The sequence below is a fragment of the Numenius arquata genome, chromosome 10 (assembly GCF_964106895.1).
Source record: "Numenius arquata chromosome 10, bNumArq3.hap1.1, whole genome shotgun sequence".
NCBI classification, from domain to species: Eukaryota; Metazoa; Chordata; class Aves; order Charadriiformes; family Scolopacidae; genus Numenius; species Numenius arquata.
Genome location: NC_133585.1, coordinates 46,727,143 through 46,752,553, shown reverse-complemented (window position 1 = coordinate 46,752,553; position 25,411 = coordinate 46,727,143). Strand labels below are relative to the sequence as shown.

The window sequence follows — 25,411 nt, the reverse complement described above, 5'->3', positions numbered from 1 at the left end:
AAGCCTCACATATTTAAGAAAATCAATATATAATATTGTTCTCCCTCTTAAAAGGTGCTGTTTAGTAAGTGCTCAAAATATTTCTATTCATGCTTTGAAAAAAACAATGTTTGGAATGTATTTATTACATTTTTATATAATTTTTTTCCTGGGGTATGGAAATAATCTATTTAATTAAAAATTTTAATCTTTTATTACCAAAAAAGGATGTTATATAGGGTTACATTAACCTTTTATAACTGATTAAATGATAGGCTATTATTGACTTTTATAACAAAATTTCTTACAAGTAAACGGGAAAAATTAGAAAAAAACCCTGCCCAGAATGTCTTACTCTCTCCAGTTTATATTTAAAATACATTTGCACTCACAAAATAAATCATCCAAGCTTTTGGGGAGAACACACAGAGCTCCCTATATCATTTAATCCTCCATGCAAGCACAGATTAACTGAAAAACTATTTTTTACCCAAAATTAATATTTGAACAACACGCTTCATTTGAAACAAACCAACACACAATTAAGCAAAGAGCTGGTCAATATTTCATAGCACTTTCAGCCATCAAAGAGGCTGAAACATTTAACTGATGCTATATTCTATTTTAGTTTTTTTTTTTTTTTTAAAGTAAAAAACACAACTTGATTGCCTTTGGCTGCTAAAGGTAACACACCTTCTTTTAGAAACCTTTTATTAGAGAAACCATAAAAGTTTATTTTTAAACCCTTTTCTAAAAATGTTTCTGTACTCAATTGCCGTGACTCAGCCTCTGCACCAAGCTGTGGTAAAACTGGGATGTACCTACCTTCCTTGGCCATCCAGAAATCAGCCCATGAACAGCAGTTTGAGAAATGCCCCCTAAATGGAGACAAATTCCTAGCAGGGCTGGCTTGCAAAATGAGTGGTTTGACACGAAGCTGGGTGAGAGCTGGCTTTTCCACACAGCCATGCAGGTCTGTTTGAACTGAAAGCTCCAGCGCTGCATTCCACAAGGTGGGGGGGGGGAAACGTCTGTATTCACTACCGAAACTGAGGGGAACATGCAAAATGTGATGATTGAGGCCATGCCAACCCCTCCTTCAATACGTGAAAAAGCTGCTGCAGGTGCAGAAGGCAAGGCCAGTGGGAATTTATAGTTTACTATTTACCTTTGGGCCGAGAGATCTGCTGAGGATATATAATCCAGGTCATATTGTGCTCCAGAGAGTGTCCCCTCTCAAAGATTTTTTCCGGCAGTGCTGTGGCTCGGGTGCTCGTGGCTTTGTCTCACGGCTGCTCACCATCTGTGTGACACCTCCCTCCCCTTCCACTGCCCAGTGGGTTGGCGTTCTCATACTTAAAATTAGACAGCTCATGTTTACCCCCACTGTTTCTTACGACTAATTAGTAGGCACCAAAGAGTTCAGTGACTTGTCCGCAAGTCGTTCTTGACCTTGCTAATGAGTCTGTTAAATATATTTAAGTCAGAAACATGCAACCTGCAGCTTTTGAACTGAACAGGGTTTACTAGCAGTTCAGACCCCAAAACTTCAGCTGACCAGCAGCAAGGGGGCTCTGGCCTGATGATGAAGATCTTCCCCATCCTGCCACAGAGCTGAGCACACCTTTAGTGATCTAGTGTCACCTCCTGCCTATGAACTACCCCAATGAATCTCCTGACTGTTTGAGATGCACAGCCCACCAGCTTTTGCCTATGTGCAGGTTTGGGTTCATGGCTAGTGTGATCAGACTTGTTAAAATGTAATTTAAAGCTTGCTTTGGGACACTGGGTCATGTGAAACAGCTTGGGAGCTTCATGTGACCTGCAATCAGAAGTGCCGTCAGCACTGAAAGTCCAGCCCGATCTTTGACAAGTGCCCACAATGGTCCCGACGGCAGGTTAGGACCACGCTAAGCATCTCTCACCGACATTCTCCCACACAGCAGCTGCTTTCAGTTTAGGCACCTCCTCATTCATGGCATCATACATTTTTGTTTCATAGAGCTGAGGCCAAACATATTTGAAAGCTTTCGTCCATTTCTTGGTTTCTTATTAACCTGCCACCAAAACAAACATGGTCCAAATTGTCAGAACACATGAAACATTCACAAGAAACCCCACAACGAATTAACCCAAGACCTTTCTTAGGGTATCCCCTCAAAATGCTTTGCAGATACGCTGGATATTTCAGAACTGGGTGACTGAGCACTTTTGCTAGGCACATGTCCAATAACTAGTAAAAATGCTTTAAGAAGTTTGCTTAAATGTCTATGTAGGCTAAAGTACACTGGAAAAAACATTCACACATTGTAGTAACCTAGTTTCTTTTACAGGCAAGTTTAAATAGCATTTAAGGTGGTTTCCAGGCTACTTGAACTTTCTGAAAGGTCTCTTATTTCACTCACTTGGAGCCTACAATCCTTTCAAATCCTCCCAGCTGTGAGTTTGACAGATCATATCACAGAGATCCTTTTTCCATCCCTTTTTTTCATTCCCCTCCATGTTCTACTTTCAGAAAGACTGAATTTCTTTTAAGTCATAATACAGTATGAATAATTGAGCTTCCTTCACTGCTGCCACCATTCCCATCTCTGAAGATTTTCTCAGCAGCCTTTGTACAATAACATCCTCACAATCCACATCTACAGTCAGCTGTGCTTCAGAAAGCCCACTGCTGAACTAAAAGGCATGGTGACACCAGGAACGGCTTTTGATAGATTCATGGTGTGTCAGAGACCTGGGCTACAGTTCTAGCCACAGTTGAAGGCATTAAAGTTTCAAACCTCCATATCACTTCCAAGAGATGTGGGAAAACAGTGCCATCAGTTTATGAGCACTTCTGTTGACAATACCGACGATGACACTTCAGAGGCTGTTTGTGCCGAAAATAATTGAATCATCATCTGACTCACTTCCCAGAAACCTGACTGAATTAAATGAATTATGGATGTGCTATACCAAAATACAAAGCACTTTTAGCAAGTCCTTAAAGATGCTCTCTGAAGATGTGTTGCAACCCAAGTATCATGTTCCAGTTTCAGTTCCAATACACAAATTTTCAAAATGAATTTTCTCATAGTGGAAGCAAAGTTAAATTCCATATGTTCCTAGAAGGTTTTTTGGCACACCTGTGTCCCTCTTCAAATTCCTGAAGATAGCTAGGGATACCCTGTTTCTCAGCAAAACTAAGAACATACTTTTCACCTTTGTTATTAGGATGAAATTCTCAAGAACTACATTTTTTGAGATACATGGGCTTTGGCACAAAAAGGGTGCACCAGGACACATCTTTATCTTGAGGGTACCCCAAGAGCATAAAAGTACAGCAAAGCCAACCATCCCACAGGTTTTTTACAGATAATGAGGCCAGCAGTGTCAAATGGGTGGGGAATAGAGCAAAACATGGAGTACAAGGACCACAGCACATCTTGTTCGTGGACTCCTAACCACAGTTTAACTGTATTTAGCTGTAAAAAGGGTTGCATCAAATACATCTCTTCCCTAAATAGCTTTCTTCTGTGCAAAATTTATGTTTCTCAGACTCTTTGTTTAACTAAATGCTTGTAAATTCATTCCCCTGGAAAGGGAGAGCACCACCTGCTGTATTTCAGACTTCAAGAAGAATCCCAGAAAACCATAGGTAAAACAGATTACATAGGTATTGGAAGTATCATCGACGTAATGTTTCCATGCATGAATTTGGCTTGCAAAAACATCTGTGCGGTAAACCCTCTTCCCATTACTCACTCTGACTGAGTTGTCTGTGTGTGCGCTAAGAAACTAGGAAATGTGACACAAATCCCTCACAGCAGAATGGGATCACCCTGAGCCTACAAGAGAAGTCTTTCTCCTCTCCCATGAAGACCAGCCAACTGAGAGGGATTTCTCTTTGGATCCTCACCAGCCACCCATAGCTATGCATCTGTACCTGCTTAGGATGCAATCTTCTAGCTACTCCAGGTCAGGACTGGGTGAAGTATCAGCCTTTCTCCCTTTATCCTCTCTCCACGTGTTCCCATCACCTCTTCTGTGCCTGCTTGGTGCTCGTGGTTCACATGAGAGAATTCAGAGAGCTATTCTGGCTGAATAACTAACTCCAAAAAAAACCCCACCCCAAAACAACCCCCAAAGCCCACACAACTTCCAGGTTTGGCTGAGCAAACACTGGCACAAGCATTCATGCCAGGTGCATGGCCAGAGAGCTGCTGGAAAGGGTCAGACAACTGCAGTCTGGACTTTGATCAGCTCATTCTGCCGTGGGACTGCACCCTTGAGTAGAGCAAAATACATCAGGGGTAACCCTGCACAGAATACAAGGCTAAGTTTACCTCGGTACTGGTGGCTATTATGTTTCAGACCCCATTTTCCTCCAGAGCTACTTTTCCTCTCAAAGACGAATGTGGGGTCCTTAAAAAGTGGAATTTTTGTCAGCAGGGAACGTTGAGCTCCCAGCTCTTGCATAATCCCCTATCAGTGCATTTAGTGTAGTACAGAAAGCTCTCACCACCAATTGCCTCTTCGGTGTGTCATAGATGTTCCTCCCACTCTGATATTAAAGAGTTAGAAATAGAAATTGGAAAATAAAGGGAAAGAATGAGCTGTTCTGTTCTTTGATGTTTTAGAGACCAACTCCAAAAAAACCCCAGTCTTATGACTTTCACTCTTCTAGATTTCCACTAAAAAACAATTCTGTAATTATTAGAGAACACAGCCACCTCTTTAACATACAGCCATTTTTAATACTAAAAAAAAATCACAAAGCATGCAAAACAAGAACATATTTGTTGTAGCCAGGTATCGACCCTTAGTATAATCCCTTCAAAGACATCTGAGAGCCACCTCCCAGAATACTGCCCCAGGGAAATGACAAGTGCAGTGATAGGATGCCTTTACCTAATGTGTTGTTTTAAAAAAGAAATCTGATTCCAGCCCTTTGCATCTCCCATGAATGTCCCCAGGGCAGCTGGAGATGAAAAACATAAATTGCATTTTCTAGTCATTCCAGAGATGCATTAATACTGTAATAGAGGAAAATGGATTGTAATTCTCAGCTGTATTTTTAGCGTCCTCTCTTTCATCTGTTATTCTGGAATGCGAGTTTTGGTTCTAACTCAAGCCTGGATGGGGAATATTGCCCATGTTGCAACATAACTCTGAGTTATAACTGTGCTCAGACAGCACGTTGCTTCACTGCGTTAACGAACCCGTAAACATGGTCCTTACAAGCTGAACAGGCAAAACGGAGATTTTTTTCAGCAGGGAAGCTGAAGGATTCTTTTTCATAAAGTAAATTTAGGAATCATTTGTGTGCTCAATCTGAAGATGTATCCATATGGCCCTTCAGGAAGTGCCAAATCTGAGGGCACCGTCTCTGGGAAAGCTGCACAGCCCCGTAGTTATGACCCACCAGAGTCCCACTGATGCCAATGACCTGTTCTGCAGCCTCTGTGTTAGTAGCCCTGCTCATTCAAAAGACATCATGCAACATTATCTTATACAAAGCTAATAATCTAACTAAAATAATGATCACTAAGGGCATAAAAACTAATCACGGGAGGTGTCAGGGCTCTGAGAGCACTAATAAGCTTTAATGTCCCTGACCAGCCCCCCCGCCCTGGGACCCCACACACATGGGGCAGGAGCTCCATTTAAGATCATGCTTGAAACTTTAGTTCCTACCTGAGCATTGCTGGAAGAGTGCTGGTCTCCAACTCAGCCACAACTGTGTCTGGCCATGAAGCCCCTTGATCCATACCTCCATTTGCAGACTGATTTCCCGTCTTGCCCTTGGCCCTGCCTTCTCACTGTGGACCTGCGGGGTGATCAATGGATCTGACCTACAAACTGGCTTCACGACTCAGCTTCAGACCTGCCTTATCATCCAGATATTGCCTTATCTGTGCCCCCGGGTGGATCTGGCCACCATCCCAGCATCTGTCCTGTCTGCCTCTCTTAGATACTGTGGGACCTGACCTCGGGTGACGAGACACCTACCCTGCTGTGGGATACCCCTTGATGCCCCACTCATCTTCCCTGAGGGAGCAGCCCTGCCCTTGCTGCTTTCTGACAAAAAGGTAGTGGGGTGGGACTAGATAGTTCTTGACACGTGAAGTATATGTAATTATTCACCAACTCCTCCAACCTCACAAAGTCTCATTATACAGAGCAAAGGCGGGCTTCATTCTGGTGATGTAATTCTGTAAGTTCTCCAATAATTCTGCAAGTGAATCCCTAACACAGCTTGAGGATTGTGGACAAGTCACCAGTTGTCATAGAAATATGCAGACTAGTGGAAGGAACAGGGCTCTAAGTGGTCCAACTTTCACACATGACCTGGCATTCCATTGCGTGTGACACTATTCTATCAAACAGCAGCATATGTTTATGCAAAATTTGCTCTAAAATATGGCAAAACGTAGAGAAAAGGAAGGGAAAAGTCTAAGTTAGCCTTGGCAGGAATACGTGCTATATAGCGACTGCATTCAGCTCATAAGGAAGGAAAGGAAGAGGCAATAAGACAGCACATTATACTACAGGTGACAACTCTGCTTGGTTCAGGAGCCCAGCCCTAGACCTTACCAGCCACAGAAAAGGCAGTTGCCATGCAGAATCTGCAAGGAAATAAAGTATATGATGATTAGGAGGGAGAATGCAATGAAAACATCTGAAAGGGAGGCAAAGGAGAGGAGGACAAGTGAACAGCAGGGCAGCCTAACATTTCTGGGAGACTAAAACAAGACAACATTTGTGATGGAAGCAGTGAAGGTCAAAGCTAAAAAAAAGTTCTGGGATTACTAAGGTGAAAATGAAGCTAATCGTGACCAGGGTTGAGGATAAAATATAAGAAAAAAAAGGAGACAGAGTGGGACCTAGTATAAAATGTTGATGGCTGCTGCAGAGAGAAAGAGAAGAGTTCTCAGGATCGTATCCAAACTACAACGTACATAATGAGGCATCTTTGCGCTCAAGTAGCAGCTGAAAAAAAATAAATGGCAATATGATGTCATTTAGTGCAAATTTCTAGTAAGTGATAAAGCAGCAACAACCAGTGAAAAGTCCTAGCTCACATACTCCAGAACAAAGCTTCTGGAGCACAAAGACTTAAGCCAGTTGGTGAGAGGAGGGAGGAAGGCAAGAGCTGAGCTGTCAAGAAAGGGTAAGGTCAACAAAAAACGCTGAGCATGATGTTAGTCTTATGTTCTGGCAAGACGCCCAGGACCATTTCAGGAAGGCTTTCCCCACTCCTCTGCCCTGACCACATGCCACCCGGTACATGTCAGAAATGGCCACTTGTGTGGTGGTTGTGGCTCCTATCCTGTGCTGCCCAGCTGCAACGTAAAGTACAGAAAAGGTGAAACAACTCTAATTTCACCAACACCTGTAATGAATCCTGCAAAAGGATCCATGCAAATGAAGAACTGGAGAGAGCAAATCTGCCTTTGCCACAACCTTCCCCGTCCTGGAACACCCCTTTGTTCCCACAATACACCCCATAACCCAGAAATAAGAAACTTGTTCGATGTGGATCCATGTCGGCTGACACAAGTGAGGAATATAGAGGCATGCTCTGTTTCTAAAAGCCTTACAATGACCATGTGTTTCTTTGCTCCGCTTGGGCTTGAAGAGATACTGAAATCAGAGGGCTTCTGAGACGAAGTCTCGAGGAGAAGGTGGACAGCAAGCACCACTGCACCAAGGCGCTCCCCCTGGAGTCAGGGAGGCACTCAAAATGAGGCAATTACAAGGGAAATTAGGAGACTGACAAAAGCCAATTGCAGAAATCAGGCTGATAAGCAAAAGAAAAAAAATTCCCAGTATATGAAAATTGGATGTGGCAGAGGGAAGATATCTTGTGGTAGCGGCAGAAATTGTCCAAGAAGGAATCAGGACATTCCCCAAAACACAAAAGCCTGTGATTCTCTAGGTCTGTTTGTTTTAATGCTTAGCCAGCACCTTCAATTCATAGGGATTTATGAATGTATAGGTATACTACTGGCTAATAAACCAATACATCAAATAAAGTTTTCTTATCCTTCCTATTTTAACAAAGCGGATTCTTGCAAGTTATCATTTATAGGTTGTTGGGTTTCCTTCCTCCCCACTCTCAAATTTAGAAACTGAACAGCTGAACTGGCGGTGAATCATTTTCATGAGATGAGCTCTAATAGTCATGCAGAAAACACAATACACAGACACTAAAAGCTTATCCATTAGGCTTACAAGTTTGAGTTGGAGGCAAAAGCAAGACCTCATTTTATGAGGATTTGAAAATATCATGAGCTGCTTTTGGAAATTTTGGGACAGATTGTATGCCAACAACTACTTTGATATGTCTGCTTCATAGGAGTCCATCTAAATGAGATACCAAAACCAGACTATACCTTGGGATCAAGCCTTTAGTGAAATGCCTGAGGTGGCCCGGAGAAGGAATGTGAATCTTCGTGTCCTACTGCTGACTGTCATCGGCACCAAATTTGGTGTTTACAGGTGGTACAAGAATACTAAGTAAAGATGTTATGCTCATCTTTTCTACTCCCACTATTCCCACCCGAGTTACATGGGAGGCACTCTTCATGTGAAGTGCATTACCCATTGAGACGATGTGGAAGTCTGAGCTGTAAGGTGAACGTGCCACCAGAGCAGGGGCTGGGATTGCTGAAGAGGCCACACAAAGCCCAGAAAGAAAGAGACCAAGCAGTTTCTCCTGATCGCTATTTTTTTTTGCCTTACTTAATCAATCACCACATATTCTTTCAAGGTACATGTCAGGTAATTACCTGAGCAATAATAAAAGAGTCACTTGAGAGATGAGGAAAATATAATTACATTCATTTTTCAGGCCAGTCTCTATGACGACGGGAGTGAATGCCATTGATCAGCAGTTAGTAACCAAGGCCACATTTGACGCAGATGAGTTGTTCTCATGCACATGAAATGCAAAATGAAAATTAAATATTCAGAAACTAAAATGGAGATGCAAGAGATGGATAATAGTGAATAAACTGTATCACCTCCTAGACCTGACTTATATAATATTATGTTATTGGAGGAGTAGAAGACCACAAATACCTGCAGAAATTCCCAAGTTGAGTGCACCGTTTAGCAAAATCAGATGAATAATTTTGTTTTCTGAGGTAAATGCTCAGCTGGGAACAATCACAGAAAGGGTGGCTGAGCACTGAACAAGCCCCTCCTATCTCTAACTCCTGTGGAAACAAGCACAAGAATACAGGTCCCAATCTGCACCTTCCAGAAGAATCTGAATTTTATTTGTTGTATATATTCTCCCAAAGCTGTGATGTTCCTGCTATCTGTGTATGCACAAACCCCAATATAAATTGCATTCACAGTAACAAAGTTCGCACAGGCTAAAAACAGACGTAATGTTGAAAGTACACCTAGTGCTGCTTTTTTTTTTTTTCTTTCCCCTTTTTTGTATGGAGTTAAAAAGGGACTGAAACACTGGCTTTCTTGGCATTACCTGTTGCCATCATTAGCTTACAGAGGATCAACTCTTCACTTAGTCTTCCTCCTGTCAGTAAAGAATTCATAAATGTCTCCTCCACATCTTTACATCCCTCTGCGATTCATTATTTGTTACCACCTTCTATAGGCTTCTTTCCCAAATTTCAATCCATTAAAGAGATTGGGATTTAGCCATGTTGATAGCTCTGCTTCCTATTCTTTTTCTGCCTGAAAATGCATGCTTGTGCCCTTTGCGGCCATTCAGGCACAGAATTCAAAATTGATGTGAAATTAAAATTTATACTTCACAGATAAGATACTTTTTAGATAAACAACAGCAGCTGTCTGGAACGCATTGCCGATATCACAACTCAACTGACTGATCAAATCTTGATCATATTATTTCTGCTCTAAAAAATACTTTGACAACGGCCACTAGTGGCCAAGTATCTACCAAAAAATATTTCTTGCAAGTGCCCCATCTCATGAAATACCCATCCGTTCATCACTGACATTCTTTCCACCGCTGTCTCTGGCCTCTCTTTAGCAGAGAGAATCCAAATTTGCACTATAAAAGCTGGTGGCTGGAATGAAACCACCGTCTCCTTTCCACCTTCAGACCGTCTGTGGCATTTGGACTCAGGTGCAAACCACCAGTGAAACAGCCCAACCCACCCAACCTCTGACAAAAATTACCTTCAGCGAATTATTAAATAAAGGTCTCTTAAGACGACAACGAAATGCATTCTTTTTCCTCTCCCCAGTCCTTCTGCTCTTTTCAAATTGAAAGATTCCCTCTTGGCGTTGGCAGGTGGACTGCCCGGAGAAATTCAGGAGGCTTCTGCTCTTCGCAGGAGACTGCCGCTCACACAACCTGCAGCTCCACAGATGCGTGACCTGACTTGTGCTGCGTCTTTGGCGCTGTGTCCCTGTTTGCCACCCTGGGGCCTCCCCCCTGGGCAACTTCCCATCACGAGCAATAAAACTCCTGATGCATCTTGGGAACACACCATGCTCCTTGCCCCAGCTTTGGTCCATAAACAGTTTATTGCTTATTTTGCTTATCTGTATAGCCTAGTGATGAGGACTGTGCAAAATGCCTGCCTTAAATCCACGTGAAGCCTGTCTTTGAGTGCAGGCGCTGAGCAAATATTACAAAAAGGACTGAAAGTTTTTCCTTCAGCTCTGCATGTGCCCAGTTTACATTTCTAGAATTGAAGTTCCCTGGCAAGATGTCAGGACCATTGTCAAGGAGGGATAATTTTGAAGTTCTGCTGTTAAACTCGTCAGAAAGCAGCCTTCATATTTGCAAGGGAATGCTTTTGGCTTCTACAATCGTGGAAGTGACACAATGCAATTATACCGTCTCTCTGAATTATCTGATCAAGTGCAACAAGGGTACAGCTTGAATAGCAAATACCAACTTTGCTTGCCAAAATGAGGCATTTTCGAAGAATTAACACATTTGGAGAAGTCACACTGCTTATGCGTGTGGTGCCCACAAGCAGAAAAGAAGCTGCATTCATTAGCTGAGTAGTAACCGGTTTAGCACAGCTCCACTAGGCAAAGAGCTGGGTGACCCATGGTCCAGTCCCAATAGCAATTCGTGCTGGTGAAGGTTCAGCAAATAGTGGGCAAAGTTGGTGACGAGACAGGAAATCTCTCACTTTTCTTCTTCACATGCAGTATTCCTCAGTATATAGGGAAAGCTAAGATCTTCAGGTCATTTCTTCCTAATGAGGGTGGCATTATGTAGGTGACCTGAGATCAGTTTTACAAGGATTATGCGGAACTTGATGGGGATTTACAAATAAAGGGGTTCCATTTCCCAGACAGGCCCATTCAAGAGACTGAAGTTTGCTGAGAGACTTTTCCCTGGAAGAATAAGAGTGTTGTCACACTCGAGTATTAAAGGCCTGACAGGTCTACTTCCAGGTCCTTTGAAATATTACATTTAGCCCAAGTAAAGGCACCTACTATATCTTCTATAAGAAAAATATAATGCCTTGCTGCCTCTGCACGTCAACCCAGAATGACAAACTTTTGGTAGGGCACCACACAGGTGCCCTTTCAGGTACGTCCTCACAAGGCTTGCTTAGTGTCAACTGTGACAAATAAGACAAACACAAAATCTTATAAAATGCCCCACCATAGCTTCAGAACAGAAGCTTCTGGAGACTTTAGTGAAGCTCCACAAACGCAATTTAACTTGTAATAATCACTTCTATCTCCCAGCTCATATGGTTAGGACAGAAAGTTAACAAAATACAGCTTTAACTTTGTAAACTCGAGAAGGGCAATATAAAAGTGGGAAAAGGAGTTCCAGTCTTTCACAAGGCAGGGCAAGACAAATTGCAGAAGCAAACCTCCCAGCTGGGAATTGCAAAACAACATGGATGAATAAATAGGTTATTATTCATCAGGATACCAAGCGTGCATACATCAGGATACCAAGCAAGTTATTTGCATCTGAGGAGTCCAGGAAGTAGCTGTAAGAAAGGATGGACAGGCAGATGTCTCAGGCTGCTCCCGACTCAGCCAGTCAATCTACACTGTATGCAGATTATCTAAATTGCTCCTGGTACATCTGCATCACCCGGTCGGCGCAGACTCCATCAGAGATTCAGGCGTTAGCTCTGAGCAGGCTTGTAAGCCAATACAGCACTCGGTGAAACACTAGCTTAGGTCTTGGAAGCAGCACAGATCTCTTATTTAGCTTATGCTCATTTATTTTCCTGTCTCTACCTTCCTGAAGTGGCTTCCTTCCTTAATATCTTTTCAAAATAATAATTTCTCCCTCCTCAAAACAAAAAGTCCACATGAAACGTCCGCAGATGACAAATTAGTGTATGTTACAGGTTGCTGAAGAAATATAGCTCTATTAAGGGAATGGGAGCCTCCCCGGACTTTTGTTGCAAAATCAGAACTTTTATTAAGCTTCTGTGTATATATATATATATATATATGGTCGCTGTACATTCTTAAAGAGTTTGAAGCAGATGGTCTTGTAAAACTACTCAGGATTTTGGTTATATAAATATACCACTAGTTATTTATATTTGCCCTAGGAATAATGGAAGGTATGGTAATGTATTTACCGTTAGACAACTTGTAAACAGCTCTTTAAATTATTTTGCTTAGGTAGCTTATGTCTGCATTCAATTCATAAACATTTGAAACCATATTAAAGGCAAAAAAATGTAGAGGATGGAAGCCACACTGCTGAAAACGGAAAGGGGTGGCAAAACTGAGCTCTCTAAAGCCATCTAACGCACTTCACTGAACGTCTCTGCTTGTTGTGGGATGAGTAATGGGGCAAAGGCCACCTGAAAACTGAAAATTATTATCAAATGCTACCCACATTTGCACCATGAAGCCTGACAGGGAAAACAGAGTTCTGACTGAGTATTTCTAGCAGGCCAAGCCAGAAGCACCTCTCGTGAATCACAGGAGCAGAAGGAAACATTCCACTTGAGAGGAGTCGTGGGATCCTTCACAGTTGCTAATCCCCTGTAATTTAAATTGTGCAGTCTGATTTATTCCACTAGAGACTTACGTTTAATGCCTTTATTAATTAAAAGAATTATTGCATTAAAAAATGCAAGCATTTAACAGTCTCACAAGGGTCTGCCACACCTTCACTTCACTCTTGAGGAACTGGACAAGTTCCCAAATCACTGTTTGCTTCTGGGCGCAGCATTGACTTTTCAGTTACGCTGAATGGGAAATCTCTGATAGTGAGATGATGCCCTTTGTTTTGCTCTTGTTCACTAGCTTGCTCTTGAGGCAAAAGGTACCGTAATTCCCTACAGTCACTCGGTATCATGCGCACAGGCAATGCAACGCCACAGCAGTCAGGCACGTCTCCATCTACAGTGTGGCTATGCTCAGTCTTGATTTTCCAAAAAGCTGGGAGAGGCAAAAGAGGTGTACAAGATTGCATTGCAGAAAACAAAGAGGAAACCTAGAACTTACAGAATTTCACAGAATGGAACAAAAAACACAGAAGCTTAAAAAAAAATTGGTTTAAGTCAGTCACATTTTCACAGCTATGATTTTGCACCAATGAAAATACTGTGCAGGGTGATGTTTCTGATACATATTTTTTCCATCTTTTTTATCCTCTCAGATTTTTTGTTACTCTCAAATGCTCACACTCCCCAGTGCAAACAGTTCCTTTTTTGCCAAAGAAGCAGGCTTTGACAGGGAGTCAACTAACCTGAGCCTTTCAGTTGGAAAGTGAAATAAGTATTACCGACCCAATTAGTTTGTGCATCTGGTGTTGGTTTTTTTTGTTGTTGTTGGGGTGGGGTTTTGTTGTTGTTTTTTGGTTGTTTTATTTTACCCTTTTTTTTTTTTTTTTCCTGTTCTGTTCCTAGTTAGAGACTGCTGACTAGTTAACTGTGCAGTTTCTTTCCCCGTCATTTCTACAGCAAATTCTCGCCCAGTCCTTCTGTCATCCTCTCTTGGCACTGGAGTATGATCTGATTTCCAGGTCCCTCTCTCCCCTCTCTTCCTTCTTCTACTCTACATTCAAATCGGATCAGGATAAAGGCAGCCTCTTTGTTGACCCCAATTACAATGCAAAACCTGTACGGGATAGACTGAAAGAGGATGTGTCTGTCCCGACCCAGAGATACCACTTTGCAGAGAAAAGCATGCAGTAAGAGATCTGGAGCAGCCAGTTCAGGTTTCCCTTTCCCCAGTTCTAAAAACAGGGATGCCATTAATACCTCTGCTCAGGTGTTCACCACAGAGTTCTGTTAAATCACAGAGCCAGATTCAAATCCATTCCGGCTTCACCCTGCGATTTCTTTTTCACACACCGGCACATCTACCCAGTGGGTAATGAATGCAAGAAGCGAGACCTCGGGGTCTACAGCAGCGGGTGTCACGTTCAGAGGAGGGACAGGGATGCAGAAGCTCCGTAAAAAAACAGCATACAACTCGCTACCACCCAGCCAGAGGCAGAATATAAATTTAATTCCATTAAAAGCAGGGAGAACAAGCCTTGCACTCGCAGGGGCTCCTCTGCTGGCTGGCAGCAGGCCCGTGCGACCTTACCTCAGACCACCGTTGGGCTCTTCATCGGAGGAGAAGGTGCCGTTGCAGACGTTGCCGAAGGAGTGGCTGGGCTTCAGTTTGGCTTCCTCGCCCTCTGACGCCGGCTCTCTTTTCTTCCTCTTGCCGAAGAGCTTCTTGAAAGGCTGGAACTTGCCTGCTTTTTTCTTGTCTGTGGATTACAAGAGGGAGAGGCGGAGGGCTGAGGGACGGACGCGGTGGCCCGGCGGGGCTGGCGAGCAGGCACCGCGGCACCGGGTTCAAAGGAAGAATGAGGTCAAAGAGCAAGTCACCAGCCCCAAGCAGCCCGGCGCTCGCAATGCAAATGCAGGGCTGCAGCTCTACCGTGGACGCCTCCTATTGAGAAACCCAACATAAGAGCCTTAAAACACCTGCTCTTGGGCTTAAGGACCTGCTTGGAGGTGTCAGTGCAGCCCAACATTTGGATGAAGAGAAAGGATAATTTCGTAGAGCTGGAATTTATTTATCATTTATTATTTGAGGCTCATTTTTAGGCTTTACACTACACTTTTGATTTGACCTTTTCACCAAAAGACAAGCACTGCTTTGATCACCCCTCTTAGGCAGGCGTAGAATCCACTGCCTTGAATTAAAAGCGATTAAAAAATAACCTGCTCTATTTTACTCACATAGCCTCATAACCAGACAAGTCAATTTGCAAATGAACAAAAAGAACAGGATAAAGTTCTGTTGGTTTGCTGGTGGGTGACTTCAATAAATGTCCACCTTTATATCAACAAAGTCAATATATTTTTCTGACTTTCTTTTTTTCCCCAAGTAACTGAGGGCAGGATTTGACCAAGCATTTCTTCCTTGAGACACTTAAATTTTAAAAGCTGCACCAAAAAAAGCACGGCAAAAAGGCAAAACAGACACGAAGACAGGAACAAGAAATTAAAAAGTTAGCCAGAAAAAAATAAGTAACTTTTGTTTTCACCAAAGACTGAAGAAAATAAATGCAGCTTCAAACTGCTTTCCCCACATCTATTAAAAAGAAGTACCAACAGCTTCTTGTTAATCATTTCTGAGAAGAGGTTAATTTCTCTGGGCTGGGATGCACCAAAGAATTTCTAACACATCATAACTGGCAAAGAGCTTCATTTCTTTTCTGCCGCTACTTAATTTTGCATTGAATCTACTTAAAACAAACTAGTTTAAAAAATCAAAACCAAAACATCATTTTAGCCTCCTATCATAATCCGGTTTGAGAAGCATCATGTTGTGCTGGTGACAAATATTTTCATAAGCTATTTAAATCCTTGTATGTGCTTTTCTCCCAGGCTGGGTGCATACGCACTGCCTCAGCTCGCTCTGCTCTTCCCTATGAGCTGCTGCTCTGCAGAAAGCAGTACTTTGGTTGCAAAGTACACAGAAGGCCCCTGTAGGAACATTTGACCAGGAAATATGAAAAATCTTCTGTAGCGCAACAGTACTCTTCAATCCCACATGAGGTTTTGCACGCCGATCTGCTATACCTGTGTATGGCAAAGCCACAGCTGTGTATCACCCCTTGGTAGTTGCTGGAGGCATAATTACAAGGTATTTAGAGAGAGAAAATGCGTCCAAGCACATTGCCATCTGGATACTTCCAGTGACAAGTGGTTTCCAAATTAGCATGGTGCCAGCAAACATGTGTTGAACCCAGGGATGGGATCAAACTTACACAAAGAGTAAGAAAGCTACTCCTTGTGAATCTGCTTATATCTGTACCTGACTATGGATGAAGCAGGAAATCTAAATTGAAATTATAAAGTCAAAGATGCAACGGAGAGTAATTCTGAGTTTCCTTTACAGATCCCTAAGAAGTCTGCGCGTATCGTTCTTCTCATTGGACAGTCAAGATATACCTCGTTTGTGCAACTTCATTAAGACAACAAGGCATCCCAGTGGCAGAATAAAGATAACAAGCTGAATTATGATCATCAATTAGAATTTTTCAGTTCAAAATCTCTGACCCACAATGGGCAGATGAGGAAAACAACAACGACTGAAGCAGCAGTTTTACCAGTGTAGAAGAAAAAAGGGGTACAGAATTTTACACTCCCTGGCCCCTAGCTCTGCTTTCCATAAACTGAGCAACTCACACTTCAGGCCAGACCGATTGCTCGCTGCTCAAGTCTGACTTTAGAGAAATATTTTCATATATGAAACCCCTAACAGATAGGCAGACAGTCATGCAGAGAAAGAGAAAAATTATTGCTCTAGGCCATAGTTGCCCCAACCCTTCACACACTTCAGGGACTGCCTGCAAAAACTCATAAATCAAATGGTGGAGGATACAGGAGAGAAAGCATCAGTACAAGACAAATGACTGGATGAAAGAGCTGTTTTTCCACAGTTCCCGCCTTGCCTGCTTCCTCAGCCTTCTTTGAAAGGGAAGGTTGTGTAATGCCATTTCTGCATAAAACATTTCAAACACAGCATTTTTAAAACAGGTTCTCACTGTGTCATTCATCCGCATTGCCCTTGTCCCCTCCTCTTTTGGAAGTCTTCAGATATAACTGTGAATTACCTCATCAACTCCAAATCTACTGTACTGATTCACCAACTACGAATCTGGGTGCTGAACAAGAAAGACAGGTCAACACAGCTTTCATTTCATCAAAAAGGGTGAAAGCCAACATGGTTATCTCCAGCCAAGATCTGCTTTTCTCCTTGTGATTTAACATGTCCCTTAGCTTTTTCCCTGCTCCATACCCTATCATCACAGTTGTCGCATTACTAAGCGTGAATTCTGTAAATGAGTCTCTGTGACTCGTTGCAAACCCAATGAACACCCTTCCCTGCGCACGCTATTCCCCATCCTGCTGGAGTGGAGATCAACCCTTCCAGGTTTCTAAGGAGGCGATGCCTGACCGCTAAGGCGAAGTCTATTTATGTAAACTTTTCACAAGTTCTTACGGAGGAAGGTGTGGGATGGTATCACCTACAGGGTAAAATGCTTCCCATAACAGGCTTCCTAAAACAAGTACAAAAAGGAATCCAAACACAGGCACTGCAACAGACAGCGCCCTGCGCAACAGCCCTTTGAGTCTCTAATGCTGGAGCCCAAACATGACTCATCTCTCCAGCCTACACTGCAGAAAGGAAAAAAATGGGGTAGGAAAGGCTGAAGGCTGGAACATCCAATGGTGTTGACTCGTGTCAAGAGCAACTGCTGAGAGAGTCAGGAAACAAGTCCGCTTACACGGGCCATTTGCTTCTCTCCTCAATCACTCGAATGGGAATCCTACAGATCCAGCCCCAGAACAACACGGGAAATCAGCAATTAAACCTTTTTCCTGTATGTTTCACAAGCCTCTCCTGTTCAAATCACTGTAAACAGTTAACAGCAAATCAGTTTTGAATCACAGAAAAACATGAGGTGTGAAGGCGACAGATAAACAAGGTTGGCTACGCGAGCTAGAATAACACAGCACATATGGTAAACGCTCCCTTCTCAGCTTATTCCAAAAGAGTAGCAGAGCAGATTAGAATAATCTTTAACCTGTCATATAATTTGTCAGCTGCCTAAAGACAGGCAGTGCCGAACACAGAGCCAGTTGAAGCAGAGACCATCAGCATCATGAAGGCAGCACATGGTCCCTCCACCCCTAATGACAGAGGGGAGACCGATAGGAGCAGCTAACTCCTCTCGCACTCTCTCTTTCACTCTGAGGTGCTCTCCAAGAAAGATGAAGGCTGGTGCAATGGGTTTTATTGCCGGTACATCAGGCACAGCCTTTGGACTCCAGCTGGCAAAGCCTTAGCAACGCACCAGCTGACAAATCCCCATAAGATGGCTCGTAGCTAAAGTGCTCAAATGTCACCCAAAATCCATTGGGGTTCCTGGGCTGTGATGCCTTTCAGAAACTGCACAGAGCTCTCAATGCAAGCGTAGGTCAAATAAAGATTTAACTATGGCTCTTACAGAGGGAAGAGATTTAAGTGCTTGGAAAGAGCGTGGAGCAGCCACAACAACACAAACAGCACAAACAACAGCCACAATGCAGGGGTGAGGCTGTGCCACTGGGTGGGACAGAGGTGATGTCAACACCACTGGAAACATGTAAAAAATAATTTTCAAGCAAAGCAGGCTTCATACGAGAAACAGAGTCTCACATAATCATAGAGAAGAGACCTAGATACGTAGCAAGGTGTTGGTTCCTTGCAGCCTTTCCTCCTTGCTGCAGCGCTGGGGGCACTCACAATAACATGGGTGAGAAAACCCGCGGGGAGAGACCTCTCCGAGCAGAGCTGACCGAGTAAATGCACCAGCTGGTGGGTAGAAAGATGATCATTGAGGGGAAAAAAAAATAAAAGCAGGATTTATAGTGATTTTTTACAGTTGAAATTATTGTGGCCAAGACTTTTCAAACCTCAGTTTTGCAATGGGAGTTGCAGAGATTTCACAGACATTTGTTCACTACGTGAAATGCAGCCCCTGTCTGGAATACCTATCTGTAGTACGAGATATTGTACAGGAGCTGTCTCCAAAGTAATGTGTTCCTTGTCAGTGAATTTAACGGCTATAAAATATGGTGTAATAGGCTAGACTATTGAGGACATGAATTATTAAATTGAATAGAATTTCCACAAAGAATTTAGAGAATGGAAACCCGCACGCATGCAGCATTACAAACTGCATGGCAGGGAGAGGGCAGGTGGGTTACGGGGCTTTGGGCACAATGCAGCAGCTGGGGAGAAAAAGGGATCTAAAAAATATAGTTAAGAGGGTGGGCCGACTGACGTCTCTAAACACATCTCTACAGCAGAAAAAGGCTGTTATGATGTACATTGCCAGTATCAGTATTAAAAAAAAAACAAAAAACCCACCTTGATTTTAAGCTAATGGTATGCTTATTCATGCTTTGTTAAAAATAACTCAGGGTATCCACTAGCCTAAGCAGTGCTCTGTTGAGCCCTGGGTTGGCTGTGCATCTGCACAAACTTCTTTGCTTTTCAGGTCCCCACCAAAATAGCCACCCTGACTCCCCCCAGCCCAGCCTGTTCTCGTAGGGCACAGAGATTCCCTGTGCAAACTGGGATCGGCACTTGCCTCCAGGCTTTCCCACCCACTCCACGGCTCGGTACATCCATTTCTGTGACTCCCCAGAGCTGCTCGTTATTGCCCATACATTTGCGTTCACAGCCGGGAGCAGCGCTCCCCGGAGAGGTGTCTCCACTCCTCCAGGAAAGGGAAACAAATCGTTTGGGAGCGAGGAGGAGGAGGAGCAGGGCAGACTCTGCTCTGCTTAACCACGTTCCCACGTTGTAAAATAGGAGCAAGCTCCCGTACCTATTGTAATTCATCAGATTTCACAGGGAAAGTTGGTTTCTGGACATTTTCTGCCTCCGTGACCTGACCTCAGTCCATCACCCTCTCTTCCATAGGTAGCTAAAAAGAAAGCTGGGGCTGATAGGAGGACAGACCCCAGATATACAAAGCAGATACAAACACCAAAGAGCCGGAGGAGACATTTAAGATAACAGAGGAAGGGTATAAAGATCAACATAAAAATAAGACTGATGTTCAGATTCAATAATGTAGCTTCCCAGCAATGAGTTCAACGGCACGAGACAATTAGCAATAGCACGTAACACTCGTAAAGCAGACAGTATGCAGCAGTCCTGTGCTTACAGAGATAAGATAATATAACCAGAGATTAAATCAATACCTGAGGAACATTAAATGAAAACAAGATTTAGAGGGATCAAAGGTGACAAATTGGTGCAGCCACAATAGCCTCTTGAGAGACCTAGGCAAAGCGAAGGAAAAACAGCGTGCCAATGCTTGCCTGTTTCTCCAAGAGTATCAAGTGATCTTATAAGAGATACTGTTTCTTGCAAGCCTTGTCACACAGCGAAGATGAGGTATTCTTGGGTTACCTGATATAAACTAGTAATACTACCTAAAGTATCCATAACACAGCAAGAACCAATCTTACTTTCCAGAAACGTTTATTTTCCCTCACCACCTGCAGAAGAAAAAGCATTTCCATAAACAGCAGCCCATTTTAAACCATATGTAGCTGAGATAGTCAGCTGTTAGGAAACGTCTGTAAATCAGCATAATACAGTCTATTAATGTTCAAACACCATATAATACACTTTATCATCCAGAGCAAGGAAAGAGCTATTTCAACACCTCTTTTGACACAAGGAAGTAACAGGGAGAGTAAAGTCTTATTTTACACACTTCAAGGCAAAAGGACTTAACCTCCACTGCATGAGGACTGGCACAGTGGAGAAGAGGAGTAAAAAGTAGTTTTAAAGGGTTTACATTATATTAAACAGAAGAACTAGAACCAGGTAAATACTGCTCCTTTCTACTTCTTCACCCTCATTTACTCTTGGCAGGAGTCTCACCTCCCTTCCTTTTTGAGCTCTTGTTTTCCCCATCTATAAATTAGAGCCTTCTCAGCCAGTCTTTGTATTTCTGTGCCTGTTATTTTTATTAAGTGTCACATCCGGCTGTCCCAGAGGTTTGAAAGCCTCATGTTCCTCACCCAACCCTTCATTTTGACACGGATGTCCTGCCCCCCTAATCCACCCCACTGCCAGCCTTGGGCAGCACCTTTCAGATGGAGAAGACGCTGCTCTCGGAAAAACACAGCCAGCCCTAGAGCAGGCAGGTCACTTTGGGGACGTGTGGGATAGGCTGGGGACAGCGGGGACTCCCAGCGGGGACAACAGTGCAAAAAGATCGGTACAAACTCCAGCAGCAAACCTTACTGGGACCAGGGAGTTTCCCTCTTTCCCCGCTTCCGGGGGGAAGCCCCAGGTACAGGTTACACAGTGAGTAGTCAGGGGCTTCGAAACACCTTGGGATACTCATCCCGAGCACAGTGACAGCAGCTGGCGGAGTTCTTACGCACAAGGACATTTGCAAAAGGGTTAAGTAGATGCGGTAGATGTTACTGAGGTGCTGGGCTGCATTGCAGAACATATGGGATAAGATAAAACCTGCTTATAATAGCTCTGGGCTCAGTGATGCATGTGAGACTCTTAGAAAAGAAGAGACCGCAGCAGCTTCTGATTCACCAACAAAACATTCATCCCTTATGTAACAGGAGGGAGAAAGTTTTATTTTACTAGGGCAAGACTTATTAACTAAAGTCATTCATGGAAGATCCTTTCGGTATGCTGGGTTTTATCCGAGGTTTCCAGATCTGCAATTAAACGTTTGAGGTAAACGCAGTAAAGAGACATTGGCTCGTTGTTTTCTTCTCAGTGAAAAAAAAAAAATATCTGTAAAACATGGGATTCCCTCAGCAGATTCATTTCTTATGAAATTTCTGTTGAAACCTGAACTACTGGCCAAGCTGCGGATGGAAGGATAAACCTCCCAAGGGTGCAGTGAGTTGCCTGAGGCCCCGCCGCAGAGCGGTCCAAAGTCCAAGGAATACAACCCTCATCGGCCAAACACCTCCCTGCGGCCCCTCCCCAGCTGCTGGCGGTCACTTGTACCTCCTCAGAGGGCTGGCACAGGCTGCTGACACCATCCTACGCTCAAATCACTGTTACTGAGATCACTCTTGCAGGGGATTGCGTTACCCAAAGTGCTTTTTCTGCCCCTCCAGCCCCTAGAACAAGTCCTGTGTTGCACCCATCAACTTTTGGATCATATCACTTCCATGGTTTTTTTTTCACTGGTGAGAAAAGGAGCATTTCATCCTCACAGAAACTACTGGATTACCATAAAAAAAAATGTTAATTTTCACAAATGAAGCATGAAACTCATAGACCAAACCTCTTCAGTGATAAGGCAGGAGCGCTAACAGCATGCTGCTGACATCTATCGATAAGACAAAGTTGAGAGGGATCCTGAACTCAGAGGAGGGTCAGAGTGCCCTGCCAGAAAGGCTGGATGGCTGGTGGACTGGGATAACAGAAACGAGAGGCAATGTTGAAGCATCATGTGCAAACTCCTTTGTTTAGGGCATATTGCTGAGCCGTTCTTCTAAAAATTTAGCCCTGATCAGCTAGAAACAGACAAGAAGACAGACCTGGGCACACCAGCTGATCACAGGGTAATTAAAAGGCAGTACTGTGGTGTAACTACAAAAAAAGTAAATGTCACCCTATGGAAAGGGCTCCTGGAACCGACAGGGGGTTGTTACTTGACAAGGGGGTGGAGAGGCAACTGGCTAATAAATCGTTAGGCGCTAATAAATCAAGGCTGAAAGCAAGGAGGTACATCCAAGATATTTTGGATTGGGATTTGGAGTATTTTCCTTCTTTTATAAGGGAAAGAACAAGCTAATACATTGCTGAGGTGATCTGACGCAGAACAAATTCTTTCCTGAATGTCACATAAGGACAATCTTATTGGATAAAAATTTCTTGTCATGGTGCAAAATACAGTATTTCTGCTTTTTTCTGCCTAACACAAACTGAAACCAGTAAAGACATACTGTGACATACAGCACCTGCAAGCACTGAAACTAGAAATTTATGGAGCCCTTTCAAAGTAGCATCACCGCTCAGAACAATAATAACCAATTAATGAAGAAAAACAGATAATGTTTTTTTGATTCATTGTGACAGGCAAGCGTAAAACAATGGCTTTGAGTGATTTTTTTCACTTTTGCACGGTTTCAGTTTAATATATTTTTACAATGACAAACATATATATGAATTTTACCCTGGCAATTCAGATGAACTCATAAAATATTTTAAGTAGGTCAGATGAAATTAAGAGTCACATTTTCATTTTATGTACTTACTTAGTCCCCAGTCATAAGCAATAGCTGATTATTGGGTGGGGGTTTTTTGGAAACTACCAATATTTCTTTTGAGTTAGAGCTGCTCCGTGGATCACAAGGAAAATTAGCATGTGTATTCTGTGAAGTCAAAATACATTTTAAAAAGTTCAGGCCTAGTTCTACAGGCAACTCTAGCCAGGGGAAAAAAAAAAAAAAAAAAAAAAAAAGAAAAAGAAAAAAGTGATTACTTTATGCCCATGTGTTCTCTTTCAAAGTTCTGAGACTTATGAAGTGATATAGAAAAGCCATGACTAAAAAGGAGCTTATTCCAAGCCAAACCACTGCAGTGGAAACATTATTTTAATAATTTCCTCATTAAATTTTATAAAGGTGAAGCTGAACAGGAGGCACTATATCCTTCTCCCCTCCACAAATTTAGGGGATTGGAATCTCAGAACCATCTCTAAATTTCTCAAGGAGTCAAAAAAACCCATATTTGAGTGACTTGGAAGCCAAGTCAAATCTAAACTCAGGCTCCATGTGTCTAAAATAACTAAAACAATGGTGACTATCTCTGATTTCACAGAATTAAAATCATGCCGTCGTGGCTTACAGCTGGTAGCAAAGTAAAGAAAATCAACTATTTCTTAAGAAAAGAGCTGCACGAACCATGGCATTCAGAAATGCTCTGGCCGATTTTGGTGAAAAAGCAAAGACTGAAGCAAATGCTTGCGTGGTGAAAACCAGAGTGAAGAGAACTAGGAGTTTGGGAAGGGTTTGGTTTTGTTAAGGGCTCTTTCCCCGAAGGAAGCCAAACCTCAACCAACTTATTCTGTTGGGCAAGGTGGTCACAAAGAATCGTGGCACTCATTCCTCAGGCTGGCATATCACCAAAACATTGTGGAAAATCACATCAGTCAGCAGCACAGGGGGTGAAGACACCACTCTGCGTTCCCCTCCAAAGCCTGCAAACGCCGTGCTCCTGCAAGGAGCTGCTTTTTCTGCTGGAGCTCTGCAGAGCCGCCAGGGCAGGAGGACACCTTCACCTCCTCACGGCCCCTCCTCACGGCTTTCTGCTGCACACTCTCCTTCCCCAACCACTCCTCCAGGCTCACTTACTCCTTCTGATAAACAAATCCTCTTTGCACAAATTGACATTAATTGTGGCCAGATTAAGACTCGGGACAGCTGGCCTGAGTCTGTGAGTTTGCCTGTTTATCCAACATCTGTTTTTTCCATCCACCCTCTGTGCAGCTTTCACTATGTATGTTGAACACAAGCCCAGATTAACCCCCTCCTCAGAATCAGCAGACACTAAACTGAGACATTCTTCTCTTCAGGGACAAGATTCCTCTCCTGGGCACGCAAGCAGGAGACTCAGCTGAGGATCTGCATAAATATGAAATATGCCAGACCTGGGTAGATCTTCAATGCAAGCTTACAACTAAACCTCATGCCCAGCTTACAACTCCTCCTGCTCCTCCACATCTGGAGAGGTACTTTGAAAGCTGGAGAGGGACTTTTTACAAGGGCATATAGTGATAGGATGAGGGGTGATGCGTTCCAACTAGAAGAGTGGCGATTTAGATTAAATATTAGGAAGAAATTTTTGACTATGAGGGTGGTGAGGCACTGGAACAGGTTGCCCAGGGAAGTTGCAGAGGCCCCATCCCTGGAGGTGTTCAAAGCCAGGTTGGATGGGGCTTTGAACAATCTGGTCTAATGGGAGGTGTCCCTGCCCATGGCAGGGGAGTTGGAAATAGGTGATCTTTAAGGTCCCTTCCAGCCTAAACCATTCTATGATCTTCAGCATCACCTCCACAGAGGTACGCTACCCCACTTTTACCTCCCCTGCTGACACACTGGTTTTCCAGACCTTGGTGGATCTTCTGAGTGCCAAGGATAGATGGCCATTTCCACCTTTTTCTGAAATTGCTGATTTTTGTAACTTAGCCTACTATAGGATTTGGGATGAGATGGTATCTCAGTATTGACTTGACTGCTATGAAGAGAAAAACTCAAGCTGAGCTGCTGTTACCAGCAATTTCAGTAGGAAGATTTTGAGCTGTTAAACAGATCATGGAGATGCAAATGTAAAACTGATCATTAGCATTAATCACTAATTATACTAGTATTGTATTTCAAACTTCAAAGCATTTTACAGACCTTAACCAGTCACTCCTTATTCGTCACCTGGC

General features: G+C 43.2%; 1 protein-coding gene across 2 annotated transcripts in view; it reads right to left on the bottom strand.

Moving 5' to 3' along the window:
* The window catches only part of CRACD (capping protein inhibiting regulator of actin dynamics), a 57,093-nt gene that overhangs the window by 27,557 nt on the left and 4,125 nt on the right, over positions 1-25,411 (bottom strand). Inside the window, exons 1-2 of one of the 2 annotated variants that reach the window (XM_074154251.1) lie at positions 16,581-16,640; positions 14,509-14,687 (exon numbers count right to left, since the gene is read on the bottom strand). Coding sequence is in view for 1 of the 2 variants with exons in the window: in XM_074154250.1 (XP_074010351.1) it covers positions 14,509-14,677 (169 nt within the window). In the remaining variant the exon portion in view is untranslated. Of the gene's footprint in view, positions 1-14,508; positions 14,688-16,580; positions 16,641-25,411 lie in introns of those variants that run through there. The other variant, XM_074154250.1, reaches the window with a different exon arrangement.